The sequence below is a fragment of the Cyanistes caeruleus genome, chromosome 16, assembly GCF_971803275.1.
Source record: "Cyanistes caeruleus chromosome 16, bCyaCae1.hap1.1, whole genome shotgun sequence".
NCBI lineage: Eukaryota > Metazoa > Chordata > Aves > Passeriformes > Paridae > Cyanistes > Cyanistes caeruleus.
The window spans coordinates 3,503,178-3,522,172 of NC_141716.1; the positions used below are offsets into that span (position 1 = coordinate 3,503,178).

At 45.3% G+C, this 18,995-nt stretch overlaps 1 protein-coding gene across 1 annotated transcript in view; it reads left to right on the forward strand.

Moving 5' to 3' along the window:
• Positions 1-671: 671 nt before the first annotated feature.
• GNAS (GNAS complex locus) overlaps positions 672-18,995 on the forward strand; it is a 133,221-nt gene continuing 114,897 nt past the window's right edge. Inside the window, exon 1 of the mRNA XM_086852833.1 lies at positions 672-1,060. Within this exon, the coding sequence (XP_086708959.1) occupies positions 817-1,060 (244 nt within the window). The 5' untranslated portion in view covers positions 672-816. The remainder of the gene's footprint in view (positions 1,061-18,995) is intronic.

The following is an 18,995-nucleotide window of genomic DNA, read 5'->3' on the forward strand; positions in this document are numbered from 1 at the left end:
ACAGCATGACAAAGCTGGCAGCGCTGTGCACAGCCCGTGCTGCCAGGGAAGGGGGCACGGCCACAACCAGCATCATCACCCCAGGCCAGGTAAATTGAGAGAACTGAGGAGCTGAATGTGAGGTTTGTTCTCAGAAGGTAGATGTGGTGCCTCCAGAGGAAGTTCATCAGTAACTTCTCCACTGGATGACGGCATCGGTAGAAAATAACAAGAAGTCACTGACAAGTATGTGTGTGGCAGGAAGTGAAATAAAAACGGGGCATGAAAATGGCACAGGTTTTGGTGTCCTTCTCTCCAGTGGGCTCAGGTGTTGCGTCTAGGAACTCAGGCGCAGTGTCCAAACTGGACCCGAGCTCTCCGTGGACCAGGGCTCTCCCTGGCACCGCAGCATCCTCACGATGGGATGTCGGCTCAGGTCCCGACCTGGCAAAAGCCGGTGCGAAACGTCAAACCGGCGCGGGTTGTGGGTGCGGGAAGCGCCGGCTGTCCCCGCGGGGCAGGAGAGAGACCGCAGAGACCCCGCGGGTCCCGCCGGCCTCGGGCGCGGCTCGGGGGGGGCGCGGGGGCCGCTCCCCCGCAGGGCCGGCGCTGCGGCGGGGGCCGCTTTCCAGAGAATACGGTAAACATGTCCGCATCACGTGCGGCCGCTCCCGCCGGCGCGGCGCGGGACCGGCCGGAGGGCGGGACGGGCCGGGAGCCGCGCTCCGCCGGCCGAGCGGGGCCGCTTTAAGAGGCCGCCGGGCGCCGCCGCCTCGCCCTGCCCGCCCCGGCGGAGAGCGATGCCCGCGGCGCCGTAGGGCGGGCGGCTCCGGCACCATGGGGCTGTGCTACAGCCTGCGCTCCCGCCTGGCCGCCGCGCACCCCTCCGCGCCCTACGGCAGCCGCGGCGAGCCGGACACCCCCGCGGCGGCGGAGCACGGGGACCCGCAGGTGCGGCACCGGCTGCGGCAGGACCTGGTGGCCAAGGAGCGGGCGGACAAGAAGCGGAGCAAGAGCATCGACAAGACGCTGAAGGCGGAGAAGCGCGAGTACAAGCAGACGCACCGGCTGCTGCTGCTGGGTGAGCGGGGCGGCGCAGCCCGGCGCGGTTCGGCCCGGCCCGGCCCGGCAGGTGCGGGGCCCGAGGCCGCCGCCGGTGCCCGAGCGGGCGGAGGGGGGCGGCGGCCGCGGGGGCACCGGGGCGGGGCGGGCGCGCACGTGGCGGCGGCGCCGGGCGGGGGCTCCGGGGGCTCGGCGGGGCCGCGGCAGCGCGGGGGGAACGGGGCCGGCGTTCGCCGCGGCCGGCCGGGGGTACCGGGGCCGCGGGGTCCGTGCCCGGCCGCGCCCGCCGCTGTGTGCGGCAGGAGGCGGTGGCCGCCCCGCGGGAAGCAGCGGCCGCACCCCCGGGAAGGTGATGCTCGGGGCCGCGGCCGCCTGTCCCCACGCCGGCCGCTCAGCCGGAGCCGCGCAGCGGGACCGCGGCTGCAGCAGCGGCGGCTGAGCGGGGGCGGCTCTCCCGTAAGGAGGAAGCCCGAGTTTTGTGCGTGCGGGAGAGATTTGTCCGCTCCGCCTCCCCGAATGCACAGCGGGCAGAAGCAGCATCTCGGGCTGTGCTGCTCCATCCAGCGCTGCCCCGTGCACCAGCCCTTGTTCCCTGCACGGCAGCTCGTCCCTGCCCTGGGCTGCGCAGGGCTCACGGGCAGGGATGCTCCTGCACGGTGACAGCACCGGCATTACCTTCCCGAGGGGTGACCTATGGAAAGGCACTTTAATTATGCAATTGTCTGAGCTTATGTGGTACATGACCCCAACCCAAACAGCCTTAGAAAAGCTTCAGGTAAGTCGAAGGAGGCTGGAAATCTTTCTACTCCTCCTCCTGCCAGTGCCATGCAGGGGGAGAACATTTTACCCTGAGCATCTTGGAATAATAGAGAATATTTTCAAATGTTCACAAAAACTTAAGCGCCCTCACCCTTGGAGCATGTGTGGTTCTGCAGGGCACAAACAGCAAAATTTGGCCTTCATCTTATTTGCAGCCTGTACTGGAGGAGCAGAATTTTGAGGAGCTTTAGAAAACAATATTGGATCTAGTCTTCTGCGCCTCGGTGGTAAAAGTTTCTATTCCAGAAGAGCTTCTTTTGATGTGGTTGCAGCTATACTGATGCAAGTCTGTTCATAAAGGTGTCCCTCCTTCTCATGGGAAGGGGGTTGAGCAACACTTGTGGGAAGAGTAAAGCTCGTGTGCTGTGACTGTTGGTGAGGAATCACACCTCTACCCAACGTGCATTCCTTTCAAGCACACCATACCCGTAGGTGTGTTATCATTTGGTGTTTGGTTTTAATGCATTTCCAGCTGGTTCTGCAGTGAACAAGTGCGTGAAGGAGGAGCCGTGAGAACTTTTCTTTCTTTGTAGATTAAGTAATAGGGAAAAATAATCCAACAGCAGGGCTAGTTTTGATGTTAATCTGCAAGCCTTTAAGTCATAAAGGCTATCTGATACAGGCTTCTGTAGGCAGTACTTCAGTTGCCTGGTTTTTAATAAAGAGCTGGGTTTTCTGCATTGAACACTGAGTGGGTTAAACAACACATCTGAGTGGTTAGAGTTGTCTATGGTGAAGCCAACAGAGCTTTCTTTGTCGAAATACTGATTTATAAATCTGATGGATATGAGTCAGTGTTATGCTGGCAGTCGTTTATTATATTTCAGCCTGGACTTGAATAGCAGGAAGTCACTTTTTGGCCCTCTTGTAAATCTTGGGATGCCTAAGAGACCCATTTCCCTGCTCCTTGCACGGGGACTGTCAGTTTTCCAGTTAGCTTCCTTCCCTTGCTGCTTCTCCCCTGCATCCCACTCTCACTGTTGCTTTGAGAATTTTCTGTTTCTAAACTGGAATATGAAGTTTGGGGAACATTGGTGATCCTTCATGTACGTCAGCAGGTATTGCTGCCACAGCTGAGTGTCTGTGCTGAGGTTGCTTAGGGATTGCACACACAAACTGAGCAGGAGAGTGATGTTGAATGCTGGGGGCAGGAATGTCCAGCTGGGATTTAAAGCTGCAGCTGAGTCTTCCTCTAAGGAATGGAGTTAGGGTGGGGGAAAAGTGCAGAGCCAGGAGTGTCTCCTTTCTTGGGCTGATGCTCAATGGCAAAAGCTGCAGCAGATACTTGGAGTTTCTCACTTGTGTTCCAAATTTTTAGGCTGACGTGCTCCTGTAGCAGCGCATCACTGACACAGATAGCGAGGGACACCAGGGGTGCCAGCTCTTTCTCTGAGAGTAACAGATTTTAAATCAAAACTGATGTTTCAGGTCTGTCCTGTCCCTCAGACTAAATCATTTCTATCATATGGCTGCAGTAGCTCATGCACTTCCAAGGGCTGTACAGGACACAGGGAGAGCACAAAGTCACTGTGCCTCTGCTGTGTGGTTTGGTGTGTGTAACTTACTCGTCTGTTACTCAGGGTATCACTCAGGTTATGCTTTTCAGCACACCTGATACTTATGTTCCCACGTTGTAGCTACTTTTTTTGGAAGGACAAGTTCATTTTATCCAGGTGCTCAGGGGTTTTCAGTGTAGTTACTCAGTGGACAGCTTTATGCCATTAATTGATTTAGGTTTCTTTAATTTTTCTGTCCTTTTTCATCACCATTGTTGTATAAGATAAAATCTCAAGCCCTGGAACTTCTCTTAATTTCAGTAGACCAAAGATCTTGCATCTGCTCTGTTTTGGAGGCAATAATCTGACTTTGTACTTGCAGCAGAGTAGTGGGAGGTTTTTTGCTTTGTTTTTGTGAAATGCTCCACCAGGTGTAATCTTACTGGATTTTGTTTAGTGAACTGGACAAGTCACAACTTCAAGATTACAATCACTGTTATGTTGGCAGCATAGTGTGAGTTCAGGGATACCACAGGGAATAGGAGGTGATTTTTCATTGCATGGGGGTTGTTTTTTTTGTTGGAGAACAATCCTGCCTCTAAAAATGAAAGTCTGTGCTTATGGGGGAAAAGATTTTAAACTTTGTAATAAAACAATTCCGTTACCCATGTGCTTCCTTACTGGTGACAGTAATGTGGGCTTTCCTCTATTTTTATTTTCTTTTAAGGACTTGAAAGTATAAATCTGATTTGTTATAAGAGAGAACTTGGGCTGGTCCCCCCTCAGTGCTTTGCAAATCTCTGTGTACTTGGCTTTTTCACTCTCTCATGCTGAACTCTTGCCTATGTAAAAAGTACCTGTAGCTTATTCCCATCTTGAAAATGAACTGTGGATATTAATATACGAATCATGATATATGCACTCGTCACCCTAAATATTGATATTCAACTACAGCTTATAAAATAACAGTCATTCTCCATCTTCCCTACATCAGTGCTTAAGTAAAAATGGTTTCAACAGAAATATTTATACTGGTGCAAATATGAATATAGGCTATGCAAATGGGAAGCTTTTATGGGGAAATATATTATACAGAAGAAAAACATGCTTTAGAAATCTGGGAAATACCAGCGTGAAGACTGACCACGGTCACCCGCTCTATGTGTGTGCTGCATGCTGAGCCCCTGCTTGCCATGTAATTAAAGACTGTCTTGTATGGTTTACATTGTATTTTTTTTTCCACAGGGCTGGTACTTCATTCAGGGCACAAGATGGATGTTGTGTGGTGAATGAGCAGCTATTCAATATTCTTATCCTCCTCATACAATGTGTCACCCTGTGCCCTATTTGCGACACTCCGTCCATACTCTGTGCTGAATGAAGAACTGTTGAACTCTTGGTGCTGTAGCACTGATCCCTGCAGGGACTGAATGCTTCACAAATGTCAGTGCATGGCACTGCTGTGAAATGAGGTGGTGTCCTCCTCCTTTTGTGGATGCTGGAGTGGGAAATGCCACCAAAGACTAAAGCTGAAATTGTCCAAAGGCACCACTGATTTTATATGCCCTGTCTTTGCCAAACACTAATTTTAATCCATAGTACCCAACTTTTTTTTTTATTTGTTTTTTTTTTTTAAGTAAATACTTTCTGTATTTAGATCTTACTGTTGTGAACACTCAGCACTTAGGCAAAGTGAGCTTTAGGTGCTCTGAAGTGCAGCCCAGGAGTGAGAAGCACAGCTGGTTATCCCTGATGGAAGCTGTGTGCTGCCCTGCTGGTCAGGACAGCTCTGTAGCAGACTGAAGCTGGCCTGGTTCTCCAGGACAAGCATGTAATGGCAAATCCCACAAAATATTCCTTCTCTTGGGGTGACTCCCTATCTTGCTAGCTGACAGGGAGGTGGTTATCTTGGCACTACTTCTTTCAGGATGGGCTGGGAGAGGAAGACACCCAGTTATAAAGACAGGCATGTGCTCAAGCACTTGACAAAATTCTGTCTTGTTGACAAGATTTTCATTCACTTGCCACCAGTATTTTTCTTGTACCCCATGTATTATGAGCTGCAAGAGAGGGCACACACCCTGCTGAAAAGCATGTTATCCTTATCAGAAGATCATGTAAAAAATGTACAGGATAAAATAGACTAAAAATGTAGAGGGAATCTTTATCCTGGTGCTTCCTAATTCTCAAGAACAAGATTTTTCACACTAAACATCTTATACCAAGTTGGGATTAAATTTCCCCTTTAAGAAAAGCAGGACCAGGACAAAAAAATCCTAGGGAATGCTGGTGATATGTGTATCTTGTGTAGCTTGCACACTGTGATACCAGCTGGAGAGGCAGCAGTGTGCTCTTCTCCAAATGGACTGTCTTTAGTGGTGAAGGAATTACAATATTTTCCAATAGGGCTCCCAGTAATTACCAGATACTACAAGAACACTTGGACATGGAAATTTCTGTGGTTTCCATCTGCCCAGTACTTCCCAGGGCAGACATGACAATCCTGTTATGGACAGCAAGGAGGTGGAATGCTAATTATGGATCATCCTTTGCAATGAGTAGCCTCTGCAAGAGGAATCCTACTCAGTTCCCACTGCTGTATCCAAAATGTGATGCCTTTTCAGTCAGTAAATGGAGTTCTTCTGGATTGGAATATGTTCACCCCAGACATAAATAACTGGGAAGCTTTGCAAACTTTAATAAAGCTTCTCCCAGTGTGCAAGCAGTGCTGACTGCACCTGTGATGTGATTTGTGATTGTTGAATCTCAGAACAGCTTAGTGTCCTCAGCAATGGCACCTCTATGCTTTAGACCACTTAGTAAAGTAATTTTTCTCCTGCTCTCATTTTAAATTTCATAGGAAGGGAGAAGCAAGCTACTTCTCATTTCCTGCTCTGTTTTGTTTTGGTTGGTTTTGTTTTTGTTTGTTTTTTTTCCTTGAGAGCTCCTGATAGTGACTTTGCTCCACATAAACAAAAAGATCATTAGCCTCAGGCAGACACATGTCATGGAGAGCTTCAGCCAGAATATTTAAAGTTTGGCAAAGTTTGAGCTGCTTCAAACAGGGTTTGGCAGTGGAAGGTGTCTGAAAAGCTGGAGCTGCCCTGCTCTGAGTGTGTGAGGATGGAGGGCTGCTAATGGATGGCAATTCTGTGTGAGGCAAGGTGGATGTTCTCTACAGGGATCTGAATTGCAAACTAATTACTTTCACAGTTGTAGCTAATGCTGAAGGGATGTTCTGTGCATGTGTAAGCACGAATTTTTGCTGGAAGGGGGTGAGGAGTCTGAAGTGATCCCTGATCACTAGGATCAACCATGCCTGTGCAGTCACACAGCAGCATAAATGTGCATAGTTTCTCCCTTTCCCCAGCAGAGATGCCATCTCTGTGTAGTGGTAATCTGGTTTTTTCATTTATTAAATGCCTGGTGGCATAAAGATCATAATCCATCGCTCTAGAGAGGCTGCATTCATCTGTAGCCATGGATCTAATTTCAGAGTTATCTGAAAATTTTTATTTTTAAAGCTCAAACTCCACCCCAACAGTGCTTTCTTTTTGACTTCACTTTCTTGAGCTTGTGATCCTGTTTCTTGGTCAGCACCATCTGCTTCCAGAGCAGGCAAAATGTCTTTCTTGCTTCTGTGCAGCTGTTGGCACCATTCTCCACTGGGACATCTTACATTGAACTGTCTCCTGTGCAAGGGCTTCCCTAGAGGAAAAGCCTGGAGGAGTGCAGTTAATTACATGCAGTTCTTCCCTGGCTCCCTTAAATTTGGGAGTGTCCTTCTTCACAAATATGCATGATTTCATTGAGTTTCGTTCTAATTGCCACAGTTTAAAAATGTCAGGAAAAGAGCTTGGCAATCCCCTGCTGTGAGGACAACTCAGATGCTTTTTATGAGAAAGCCCAGTTACCAGGCATATAAATCCATGATGGTTTAGATATTCAGACCTGAGGAATGTGTCTTGAGGAGAGAAGTTGAACTCCATGACTTATTCTTATTGTTCCTCTGCTCAGTGAAGCATTTGAGAACCAAGCCATGCAAGCTTTATAAATAGCTCAGCCAAAGTTTTCTTTACTTCCTCTAATGTGTTCCCTCTGCAAAGAAAACCCACAGGGTCTGTCTGGGCAGCATTTTAAAAGACCTGTATGTCAGTAAGAGGACAGAAAAGTTGATGGGTATTTTCTGCACTGAGTGTGGGGAGGCAGCAGGTGTCACACAGATGTCAGAAAGTTGATATTTTTATTTTGCTGAGTGAAGGAAGGGGATGCTGAGGAGGATGGGTTGGTTCCTAAGATGAAATAAGATGCAGTTTTACAATCTACAGTCTTCCTGTTTAGCCACTTCTGTCTCAGTGTTTTGGAAGAGGGAACAAGCGCTGTCACAGCTCTGCTGCCTCTGCATTATGTTACAGGACACTCATACCCAAATAAGTTGCTTTTATAATGTAACACTTACTTTTGATAACATTCCTTTGACTTTGAAATCAGTCACATCTTGCCCTTGTGCTGTTTCTGACTGCTGAGGCTGCCTTGCAGAGGAGCTTGTGAGGTGTGTGCTGCTCCCTTGGGCAGCCAGAAACCTGAGCCTCAACTGTAAATTGTTCCTGTCACATTGCAGAGATTTTAGATTTCACTGATACCCCAGAACAATTCGGATCATGGGCTTGCTGCTGGCGATTGTGTGTTGTGTACCAGCCCCTGCAGGGACCAAAGGCTGGTGGAAGGGATTCTCTGGGCTTTAGTCCTTTCTTACTCTTCAATTTTGCTTGCAGCAGTTCAATGGGACACCACCAACTGGGCAATCCTGTCAGGCACTTTGTTGGAGATGAGGAGCTGTGCTGGCTCCTTGGTGGAGGTGACAAACCCATCTGAGTCCACGTGCCCTGGAGAACAGCCTGGAGTGGAAGCCAGCAGCTTGTCCCACGGAACGTGGGTGCTCTGATCCCCAGGACACATGGGACTTGGGCTGTGCCTGCTTGGCAGCTCTCATGGGGAGATGCTGCTGCAGAAATGAGGGGGGAAAAGGCACTTTTTAGGGTTTGACCTTCTCTTTCTCTGTGTCATCCTCATTGCACATACACCACCTCTTCCTCTTTCCTACCCCACCCCCCACCAAACGCAATTTTTTAGTTTGTGGGCTGTAATTCCTTTAGGTTTGCATTTTTCATGGTTGTTTTTCATGCTGAAATCTCAGGATCACTGGTTAGCTGGGAGGTTTTCTGGAGCATGGAGGGATTTGTGTGACTGGAACTTAACATAGGGAGGAGATGTAGATACTCAGGAGAAGGGCATGGTATTGTGAGCTGAAAATCTGCATTCAGATGTTTCAGGTTTTTTATAAATGCCAGTTAAAACTGTCTGCCTGGAAGAAAAATACTCTGTGAAATACCATCTTGATGCTTTCCCTGCCTTACCTCCACACAGGAAATTCACAATTTTATACAACTGATTTTTCTCTGCTGATGAAAAGCATGGAACAAATTCCTTTCAGACTGTAAAAGCTGAAAGGTATTTTCTTTCCTGATCTCTTAACACTACTTGTGCTCTCATTTCTCCCAGCTTCTGTGAAATTCAGCCTCATCTGTAATATTTTGTGGTTTTAGGTGGTGAGTGATACAGGACTTCACTTGCTCATATTTCAGAAGAACATGTATTTGTTTTTAGCAGCACTTCAGATATTCACAAGGAAAATGCTTCTTCTCGTCTGTTTTCCCCAAACAAAAACAAACATGAAATTTGAGTGGATAGTTCTTAAACGTGTATATATCCTTGTGATTCCAGTGGGATTATTCATGTGAGCAAGGGCAGTGTCCACTGTCCCTTCAGAGTCATCTGTGTGCTGCCATCCCACCTGGACACTCCATCCCCTGGGGAAGGGACAGGGGCACACCTTGAAACTGGGTGTAACCCACTTGAGTGCAGAACCAACCAGTGTAGCCTGGATATCGCTGTCAAGCCCAAATGGGAGTTTTATGGTACAAAAGAATTTAAGAAAATGTTATTTGAGACTTTGTTTGCCGTTGAATTATTCTGCATTAGGAGCTTTGAGAATCTGTTGCTTCTAGTAGAGGTCTAAGCAAAATCTAAATACTGCAAAGGTATTTAGTGTTCAGGATTATTTTGGGAGGGGGCTGAGGAAAGGCCTGATAATTTATGTACTTGACCACATGTAGTTAAAAATATTATTTGGAATATAAACTTCCTTGTCTGAAGACCAGCTTTATGCACCAAGAGAAAAAGCACAAAAAGCATTTCTCCTCCTGGCTTCCATAAGTATACCTTAATGCTGCTGAATCCTGGAAATTATGCAGGGCATACTTTTTAAATGTTGATTTTGACTTCTTGCCTGGGACCAAGTGTAAAGTCTTTCCAAGGAAATACTTAGAAGACTTGCAATGAAACCCAAAAGCTGCTGCCAAACCTTAGTTTTTAGAAAGGGAGTAGGGGGCAATCCAGCCTGTTAAAAACTTCCAGTTGTTTGTAATTAAATCCACTTCTTCTGTGCACAATAAACATATACTTAGAAAAAGATCGTTTTACATAATACTTATGTGGTTTAGTGCTGCTTTTCAGCTGCTAAAAATCAGGCAGTAGGTTTGCTATTTTTGTCTGGGAAGGTTGCTGAGAGCTGGGAAGCCAGGGCTGATGCAGCTGTGCCACCGCAGTGGCACGGATCCACATATCCAGTGGTGACACACAGAGCGAGCCAGGGAATCCTTTTCTCATCATGAACCATCTTTCCCACTAGTTCAAGTTTGTTTTGGATTGACAGGGATGGGAATGAAGAGGAGATAAAAATATCCTGTCCGCACGTCCCTCCTCGCCAACAGCAGCACCGCTCGTGGCTTTGGTGGAAACTCTGGGGTTGCAGGAATTTCTCATCACTTTGGGGGCTGGCAGGAGGCAGGACCACCAAATCCTCACCACCCTGAGCTTGGTCTGCCACAGTTCATTCAAGATTGTTTCAAATCCACTGCCATCATTCATCTGGAGGATGGGACATGTAGGGTGAGGGGGACAGCCTGAGTGTGAGTTTATCCAAGAGATAAATTTTATATTCATTCTTGACAAGGGAGGGGATTTTTTTCTAGGATGGCTTGGAGAAATTGACAGTTTTTACTGGGCAGGTTTCAGCTGTTGGGTGCTGTGATGGAGTACACACAAGGCATAGAAAGAGCAGAGAGGAGAGCTTAGTGGTATTATATCATAAGTGACATAAGAAAAACTATGAAGCCTTGTAGAGCAGATTTGTTAGGATTTGAGATGAAAATCCCTGTTGCTTGCTGAGATTATCCCCCAGCATATGGCAGGGAATGTAACAGAGAGATAGAATTAGCTGCTAATGATCTGGACACCTCTTGAAAACAGATGTTTGTAGCCCCATATAACTGCTTGCTATTTTGTTAGTCCAAAATCTGGATTACTCAACAACAGGCCTGGCATGGTATTACAATGCTTACTATCTTCATTTCCCACTGATCTCACCCAGTACAGATCACCTCTTTTTTAGGAATACTGCTGGAGTAACCTGATGTGAAATTGGGGTGGAGAATTAGGGACATGGCTCTCACCACAGTGCCAGCAGACAGAGTTAGCCAAGGGCCAGGGAGTGCTGGGGATGCTGCAGGAATCTCCTTGGGCAGCCCAGGACATCTCCATGGCACTCTGGCACTACCCCACATGCTGCTATTGCATGGGCAGCGTTCATTTGGGGTTTCTTGAGCAGATGAGTTTTTGACAGATCTCAGTTGCAAATGAGGCTGCAGTTGAGGAGGGGATTGCTCAGATTCAGTGCTGCTGCATGGGCAAGCACCTGATGTACAAACCCCCAAGTCACACATTTTGGTAGTTTTGGTATCCCCTTACTCACCCTGACTTTGAGCTGTTGTCAATAAATACCTGATCTACCCTCACCACTGCTTAAGGCACCAAAATTTCCAACTCAGGGATGTAATTCCCATAGTTTCTTTTTAGGATCTCTTAATTTATTTAAGCGTTACTTGAGAAATCTGCTCTATAATGCTCTTGCTATGCTTAAATTTCTTTACATTCAAAAAAATGCTTCCTAAGTTACTTTTCTTAATTTGCATTATTGGGAGACATCTTCTTGGAGCTGGAAAACTTCATTAAGGTGGGGAAAAAAATTGTTAGCTGTTAGTTCAGCTCATCTATTTTCCACCCCTTTCTTTGTGTTAAACTTCCCTTTGGACTTAATCTTTTACAGTAAAAGGAAGACCTTAAACTCAACTTCTAAGTTAGATTCTTTTGACCTGGTGTCATCTTTGTTACAAGGCTTCACACGCTGCAGTACAATAATATTTTTCTTGTGGTGCAATGAACAGCACTGCAGACACTGTTCCAGATGGGGTCATTTTTTCTCTAAATTAGCAACTGCCTTAATAGATATTTTCCATAGCTTCCAAACTATGTGGTGTTGCTAGAATGAAAATGTAATTCCACTGAGAGATTTTAAACCCAGTTTTTGCTGGGTTTCCAGAAATAATTTTTTTAAAAGTATTTATACAGTCAAAACGAGTTTGCTAGCGTATTGTGCTTGCATGTTGCAGTTCTGTCTTTAGAATTAGATGGAAAATCTAAATATTATCTGGTATATTATTCTCAAAGAACAGCATTATTATGCAGGCTGCCTTATTAATATAACGGTTAAATTGTGGCAAATGTATTTTGAAACAACTGGAATATTTTTTTTCATCAAGAGCAGAAAACCTAGTTCTCTGCCTCCAGAGATACTTCTAAAGCTTTACCTCAGACTGATTAATTTTCTAACATTTTAAAATAATCATTTGAGATTGCAATTTTAATGTGAACAGCTTGCTTCTGATCACTTGAAATTTCCATGGAGGGGTGTGTAGAGGATTCTTACACAAACAAAATGTGATGTGGACTTGTGAAATCCTTGGTGGTGGCTGCTCTAGCAGGACATGAGTGGACTCTCAGGAGCATTTGCTTGAGTTCTTCTTTGTCACAGACAAACATGGAAAATGCAGGATATTATGAAAAATCCACGAGGACATAGTACAAGCCTTAGGATCACAAATAATATTCAGAATATCAGTTTCTAAATAGCTTAATTTATTCTAGAGAAATTTTAATATTTTTATTGGTTATTCAGCTGATACCATTATCATGGCCAATAGCAAACTATTAAATTTAAACTGTGCTGTTTCTAAGTATTTTAATATTATGGGATTTGTAATTGCTTTTGAGATGGAGAATTTGTCCCATATTCTTTTTGTAGCTCATTGCCCCTCCTGATTCTCTCCTGAGCAGCCATCACACTCAATCATTCCTTGTGCTAGGCAGGATTATTTTTTATGCCAAAACCACGAGAGCCATTTCCAATTTTCTTACAATTTCATCAAGCGAAAGGCCCTAAACCACGTTCAGGCTTTGCAGCCTCTGTGCTTTCGAGGGTGGGCAGTCATCACCCCGGTTTGTGGTTCACATGCCACATTCCATGAATAGCCTGGCACTGGGTAAGGTGCAAAAGGGACAGCAAAAGGCCCTGGGAGTGAGCAAGAACAGCCCTTTGTGTTTGTGCACTCGGGATCGAGCACGGTTTGTGTTGGAGCACGGAAGTGGCTCATCCTTTCACACCAGAGGCCTGAGAGATGCTGTTGGAGCTTTTGTGTTTGAGGAGAAAAAGTGGGATTTTTGTACAGCCAGAGAGCCAAAGCTGTGCCTGCAGGCTGGGAGAGATCCCTGCCAGCTCCCCATGGGAACAGGGCTGGGAGGGCATAAATTTGTTATGTCTGTAGGGGCAGTTTGGTTCAGCTGAGCTCTCCTGTGAAGATGTCACAAGAGGAATGCGTGCCTTGGCCATTAGGAATTTGTCCACACTGCATTAATAGAAGAGATTCCTATTTTATTTTTGTAATTTTATCCTCTACCTACATCCTACTATGCATAGAGAAAGCCTTGCTTCTGCAAGCAGCAATTTTCCAGTGCTTCCCAAAATTTCATCCAGAAATGGATTATGTCACATCTGACCCAGATGCTCATGGAAAAGAGTGTCTCAGCACAGAAAGTTCTGGGAGGGACCCTCACACTCAGGAGCTGATCACAGCCGTGAGGACAGTGTTGGGGGAAGAGAGCTCTTCCTTGGATTAACTCAAGGGACAGCCCAACAATTTGCTTTAGCTGCCTTGGCCCTATTTCCAAGCTGGACCTTCTTATTTCTCAGCTGGGAGTAGTGTCCCTGGACCTCTAAAACCACCAGTATTTTTTCTCCTTCTATCCTTTGATTAAGGACTTGTTTGTTGACACTTCAGTGGGTTGTGGCTCTGATGACAGCAGCCCTTGTGTCAACCAAGACAGAGCTGCTCTCTGCTGATAGTTCCTGGCTTTGTCTCTGCTTCCTAGATGTGGTCAGATAGAGGCTGTGAGGGTCTTCAAAGCTGTAAGTAGGGATAATTCCCAGTAGAAAAATCAATTTGGTGGATTTTTGCATTTCTTCAGCTGTTCCTGTGCATATATGTGGACCAGACAGAAGAACAATGACAAGGCTATGCAGATAGCTAATTTTAATAGTCTGCCTGAAAAAGCAGATGTGTAGGATGAAATAGAAGGGTCCTATTCACTTAATAAATGTTTAAAAAGTTAGTTCTGTACATATTTTAAGATAACTTTTCAATGGAAAATAAATGACTGAACCTACCCTGGTAGTGTTTCCAGTGAACAAAATGTGGTGTAAAGTTCAGATTTACATTTCTTATTATAGCTTAGAGGGTTTCATCTTAAAGGAGTTTTAATAGGTGCCAAATGCTCTCAATATCTGTCAAGGTCAATTATAGATGAGATTTTTTTTTTTCTCTTTCTGCATGGAGCAGGAAATATGAAGCATCTTATTGGAATTGTTCCTAGAAGGTTTGAACTTTGCAGATGTGTGAGGTTTTCATATATCGTGGTAAAATGCTAAATCTGAAGCTCAGCAAATTACTCTGCTGGCTGTTAACAGAAGATTCCAGCTATTGCTGGGTCGGCAGGAAAAGAGATTGAAAGATTTCCAGCCCTGCCAAATGGAGATGTCCCGGTGTGTAACTGGTCCCATCGGAAAGGTGTAGGAGCAGCAATGTTGGGGCCTTGCTGCAATTGTTTTGGCACCTGTTTAGCCCTGGATCCTGGCTTTATTAGCCCTGGCTTTAGCTCAAGGTTCTATTACTCTCCCTTAGTGCAAAGGAGAAATCGCCACCAGATAGACGCAAGGTGAAAATCACACCGAAGTTTCCTTGGCAAAAATATCAAAACCAAGTGATCAAAAATCAATGATCTTTGGCAAAGGATGAAATACAACGTTAAATTCAACATAAACCCACTTATCATAGCATTACTTAGTGTTAATTTAGAATTTACTTAGCTTAAACTTAGCCCAACTAAGACAAAACTTTTAACTTACGACAGCTCGGTTGTCGGGCTGCTGCGGTCCCAAGGCCCCTCGATGTGTCTCGAGTGCTTCAGCAAGTCAGAACTCAAGGGTAGAACGTGCTGCTCTGGTTTCCAGCTATAAACACAGAAATCAGTATCATGTCACAACTAGAACTGTTAAAGTTGGTCGTGCACTGTTTGTTATTACTTGGTTTTTTAAGCTAAACTCTTCACTACCACAGAACACACTAGCAGAAAGGATTTGTTCATTTGCAGATAAAGTGCTGAGTTACTTTGTGCTCTATTCTTTGTTTTCTTTTCTTTTCTTGACAAATGTCAGTTTTAGGGCATCTTTCTTGGATTGCTTTCCCTTCATTAACTTTGTCTCTGCCTTTTTATACGTGTAGCTGGTTTTTGACACATAAACAGCACTCTATACATTGATATATTTTTTGTAAGACTGGTGCTGTAGTTGTCCCTAATCTTTGGCAGAGGAGTCCATATACTCTTGGATGTGTTGTTCAGCACACTTCCTTTACCATATTTCTGTTTTCTCAAACTTAAAGTGAGTTTTTTTCTTAAACACTGTCAATGGAATTTTTAAATATTAAATTGTTATGGACACAGAGCACTGTTACAATATGATGGAGAAATACAGTGCTGCAGAAATATCAAAAGACATTGTGAAAGGTCTTTTCTGTTGTCACTGTTTCCCTTTGCTCTTTCTCTGTTAAGCAGCCAGTATTGATCAAAGTTAGAAGTCCTAGCTCAAAAAAATATATTTTTTTGAGAAAACCATGTAACTCCTGCAATGAAAAATTCGTGTGCCAGTCAAAATTGAGCAAGAACAAAATACAGAAGTCCTATAATAAAAAAAGGATGTTATTAAATGTGTTGCATTGGCAGAACTTTTGAACAGTTTTCTCAGACTGGCAAGTTGTAACTTCACTCAAAAAAGATGTTTCCCTCCAGCCTGTTTGACACTGGAGCAGGAAAAAATTGGGGGGCTAATTACAGTAGTTCAGAAAGATCTGAAACATTACCATAACCCATGGAGAACAAAGTAGTCCATGACCTGACACTGGAGGCAAATGTGTGCTGGGGGCAGAATCTCAATAAAACAATTCCCAACAGAGGTGGAATCTTGGGGCTGGCACTGAGCATCCCAAAGTGCATCAGCATCCTGCAGGACCTGGCTCCTGAAAGAAGGAATGTGGGAAGGATGCAGTGAGAATGCAGCAGGTGGAAGTGCTGGAGGGATGTGGGTTTATTTGGGAGGGCCAAGAAGCCGTTGTAGGAAGCATGCTATTAAAGACCAGGGAAAATAGTGCAAAACAGGATCATCAACATGCCCAGAAAGGACTACAGCAGCTCATGAATCCCTTCCAAGAGAAATGGGTGTTTATATCTTCATCCCTGGTTTTCTTTTTGTTTAGTTCCATGAACACTTATGCATTCTGACACTTTCTCATTTAACCTAAAGCAAGGAAATTAAAATTAAAAAAACGTTCCAAATGAAACTGTTTTTGTGTCGTCCTTCCACTTTATCATTTTGTGCAAATATTTGAAGGCATAACTAGGTGCTAACCTTGAATGTTTAATGTTAGGACTAACTTCTGCTCATTGTTTACTAAAATAGGGCCACTGTGTAACAGCAATAATGTAAGTCAGTGTCAACACCAGGCGCTGACATTTTAACAAGAAGACTTGAGTTCATAATAAAACCAAGTCAAGGTTTTTAGGATGAGTTAAATTTACTGCAGCAGCGCCCTCAAGTGCTGTGACACTTCCTAGGCCCAATGGTGGCTGTCCCATGGGACACTGTCATGTGCCAGGGCTTGATTCTTCAGCACATTTAGCCTGGTAAGAGCATGTAAAATATTTTGGTGGAATTTTGAGTGCGCTCACCAATCTGTGAGACTGTTTAAATTAATACTAAAGGGAAGGGTGCTGGTTTGGGAGTTTCCCCTTTAATTAGTCTGTGGTAAGAAAGGTGCTTTCAGGACCAGTTTGGTTGGAAGTGATGGTGGAAGGAGACCTGAGCAGAGGAGTTTTCTTCAGACAGGTCAGCCATGGGCCAGGTTCTGCAGGATGCTGATTTGGAGTTTGGGATGCTTGGTGCCAGCAGAGCCCTGCACACAGCTTTTGTCAACTGCTCTGCAGTTTCCATGGTCCTTTTGTAGTTTAGGCTGCAGAGACAGAGGAGCAGAACCTTCTCTGGTGTGACTCATTACCTTAAAAGAGAATTTAGGATTTAGGCATAGTATTCACTCTCCTTTGGTACTGAGGGAACTATGTCTGGTAGGCTGTGGATTTAACCAGCACACTCCTGTGCTGGTTTTTATGGTATAAACTGTATGGACAAAAATATGGCAGTGTAAAACAACTGTGGTCTGCTAGAGGTGTTACACATCCTAAACATACATTAATATGGTTGTGCAAGGAGCCTGTAGGCTCTGGACTCACTGGACAGTGTCTTTGCCAGCAGAATTGCAGAACTGCAGCTCTCCTTGAGGCAGCTGCTGGAGGGAGCCCTGGTTGCACTCACTCCTCAGCTTGTGAGTAATGAAGCACCAGTGGCTCCTGGAATTGCAGCATCTCTCAGCTGCCTGACAAAGCTGTCTGTGTGATTTCCTCCGTTCTCCAGAATCCCCTTCTCTTGAGCTCTCCACCTCTTGTCTCCCAGCATGCCTGATCAAAGTAGGTCAAGTCAGCTTTGTTCAAAAGCAGAATTGCCGAGTGATGCTGCTGTGTCTGGAGAACCAAATTAAGCCTGAGGGAATGATTCCATGGGGGTAATGCAATCACTGCACCTAATAATTACCTGTATCCACAAAATGAACATCTGAGGCATTGCTTAGAGCAGAAGGCATCACTTGAGCTCTCCATGTGTAAAACTAATGCCCTTTCCTCCTAATTATTAAGGAGTATTTTTGTAAAGATACTTCAAAGTCTTTATTTCGTATTCCTAGCATATACTATTCAAATGTGTGTTCTGTAGTGTCCTTTTGTGTGGGTTTCTCTGGATCCAGAGGGAATAGCAATTGCAATAGTGATAGCAATCTGTGGAATGAGGAATTGCAACATTTGGGCCATACCCACTCATTATATTTTAGTCTTGAATTAGTATTTCTAGAATAGAACAGGAAGAAAGGAAGAGGTCAGAGGGAAGAGAATTTAGAAATCATTAAATTGTTTGACTTATGAGAAAAATAGTGACACATCTTTAAAATAAACAAATACAAAGGTCACTGGCCAGAAATTCAGTAGCCCAGGGCTTTTTTTGGCCACTTAAACAAGGAAGTTCTAAAGCCTTTGGCCCAAGTACTGCTCTTTGCTGCACACGGGGAGTTTCACACAGCTCCTTCATTAGGTGACCTCGGGCTGGTTTTGATTGGCACAAAGGAAAAAGGGTGGCTTTTCTTTTGCTGGGAGTTCCATCACTCTGGGGCAGTGCTGTGAAGGTTACTGGATTTAGTCCCGATTACAGCTCCCTCAGTGCTCCCTGCTGCAGGCTGGAGGAAGATGTACTAAAGGTGCACCCCTCTCCAGGTGAGACATCCAGGAGGCTCCTTAGGTATTTTGGACCAGAACACAGGGGCAGTGTGCGAAATCCTGTATTTTAAATACATCATACCCTGTATTACAGTATTGCAGGGACAACCTGCATTGTCCCTTTGCTCTCTTTACAACTCTACCATTGCCCTCCAAAAAAAGGGGGGGGGAGGGGGGTGGGAAGAAAGACGAGGAAAAAACCCCAAAAACCTGAAAAATGCAAAACCAGAATGTGAGGGAAAAAAAGGAAGTGCAATTATTTGTGAAATCTTCAAGGGGAACATGACCAGGGAGTTTGGTTTTGCTGACAGAAGAGGGGGCCAAAGCTGCAAGGACTGAGGGTGGGTTTCAGGTTAAAAAAGGAAGAGGGTGACAATGGGAAGGAGCCAGGGAAGTGAAGGGCTGAGCACTCTGGGTGCATGGGAGAAGCCTCTCCCAAGCAAGTTGTGCGTGTGAGACTGGGGTCATCCTGCCCACGGGAGCCGGGGCTGTGCCTGCCCAGCCTGGGCTACAGCTGCCACTGTCCTCTGGCTACGGTTTTGACATCTGCAATGGGTTATTATTTGGGGGAGAAAAAAGTTTGTAGAACTATACTTTGCTTTAATAATAATATCAATTTTTATAATGTTACTGTGCAGGGATTTATTCATAGCTTGGGTGAACTTGTACTTTGTCTCTGTCTTGCTTCTGCTTTTG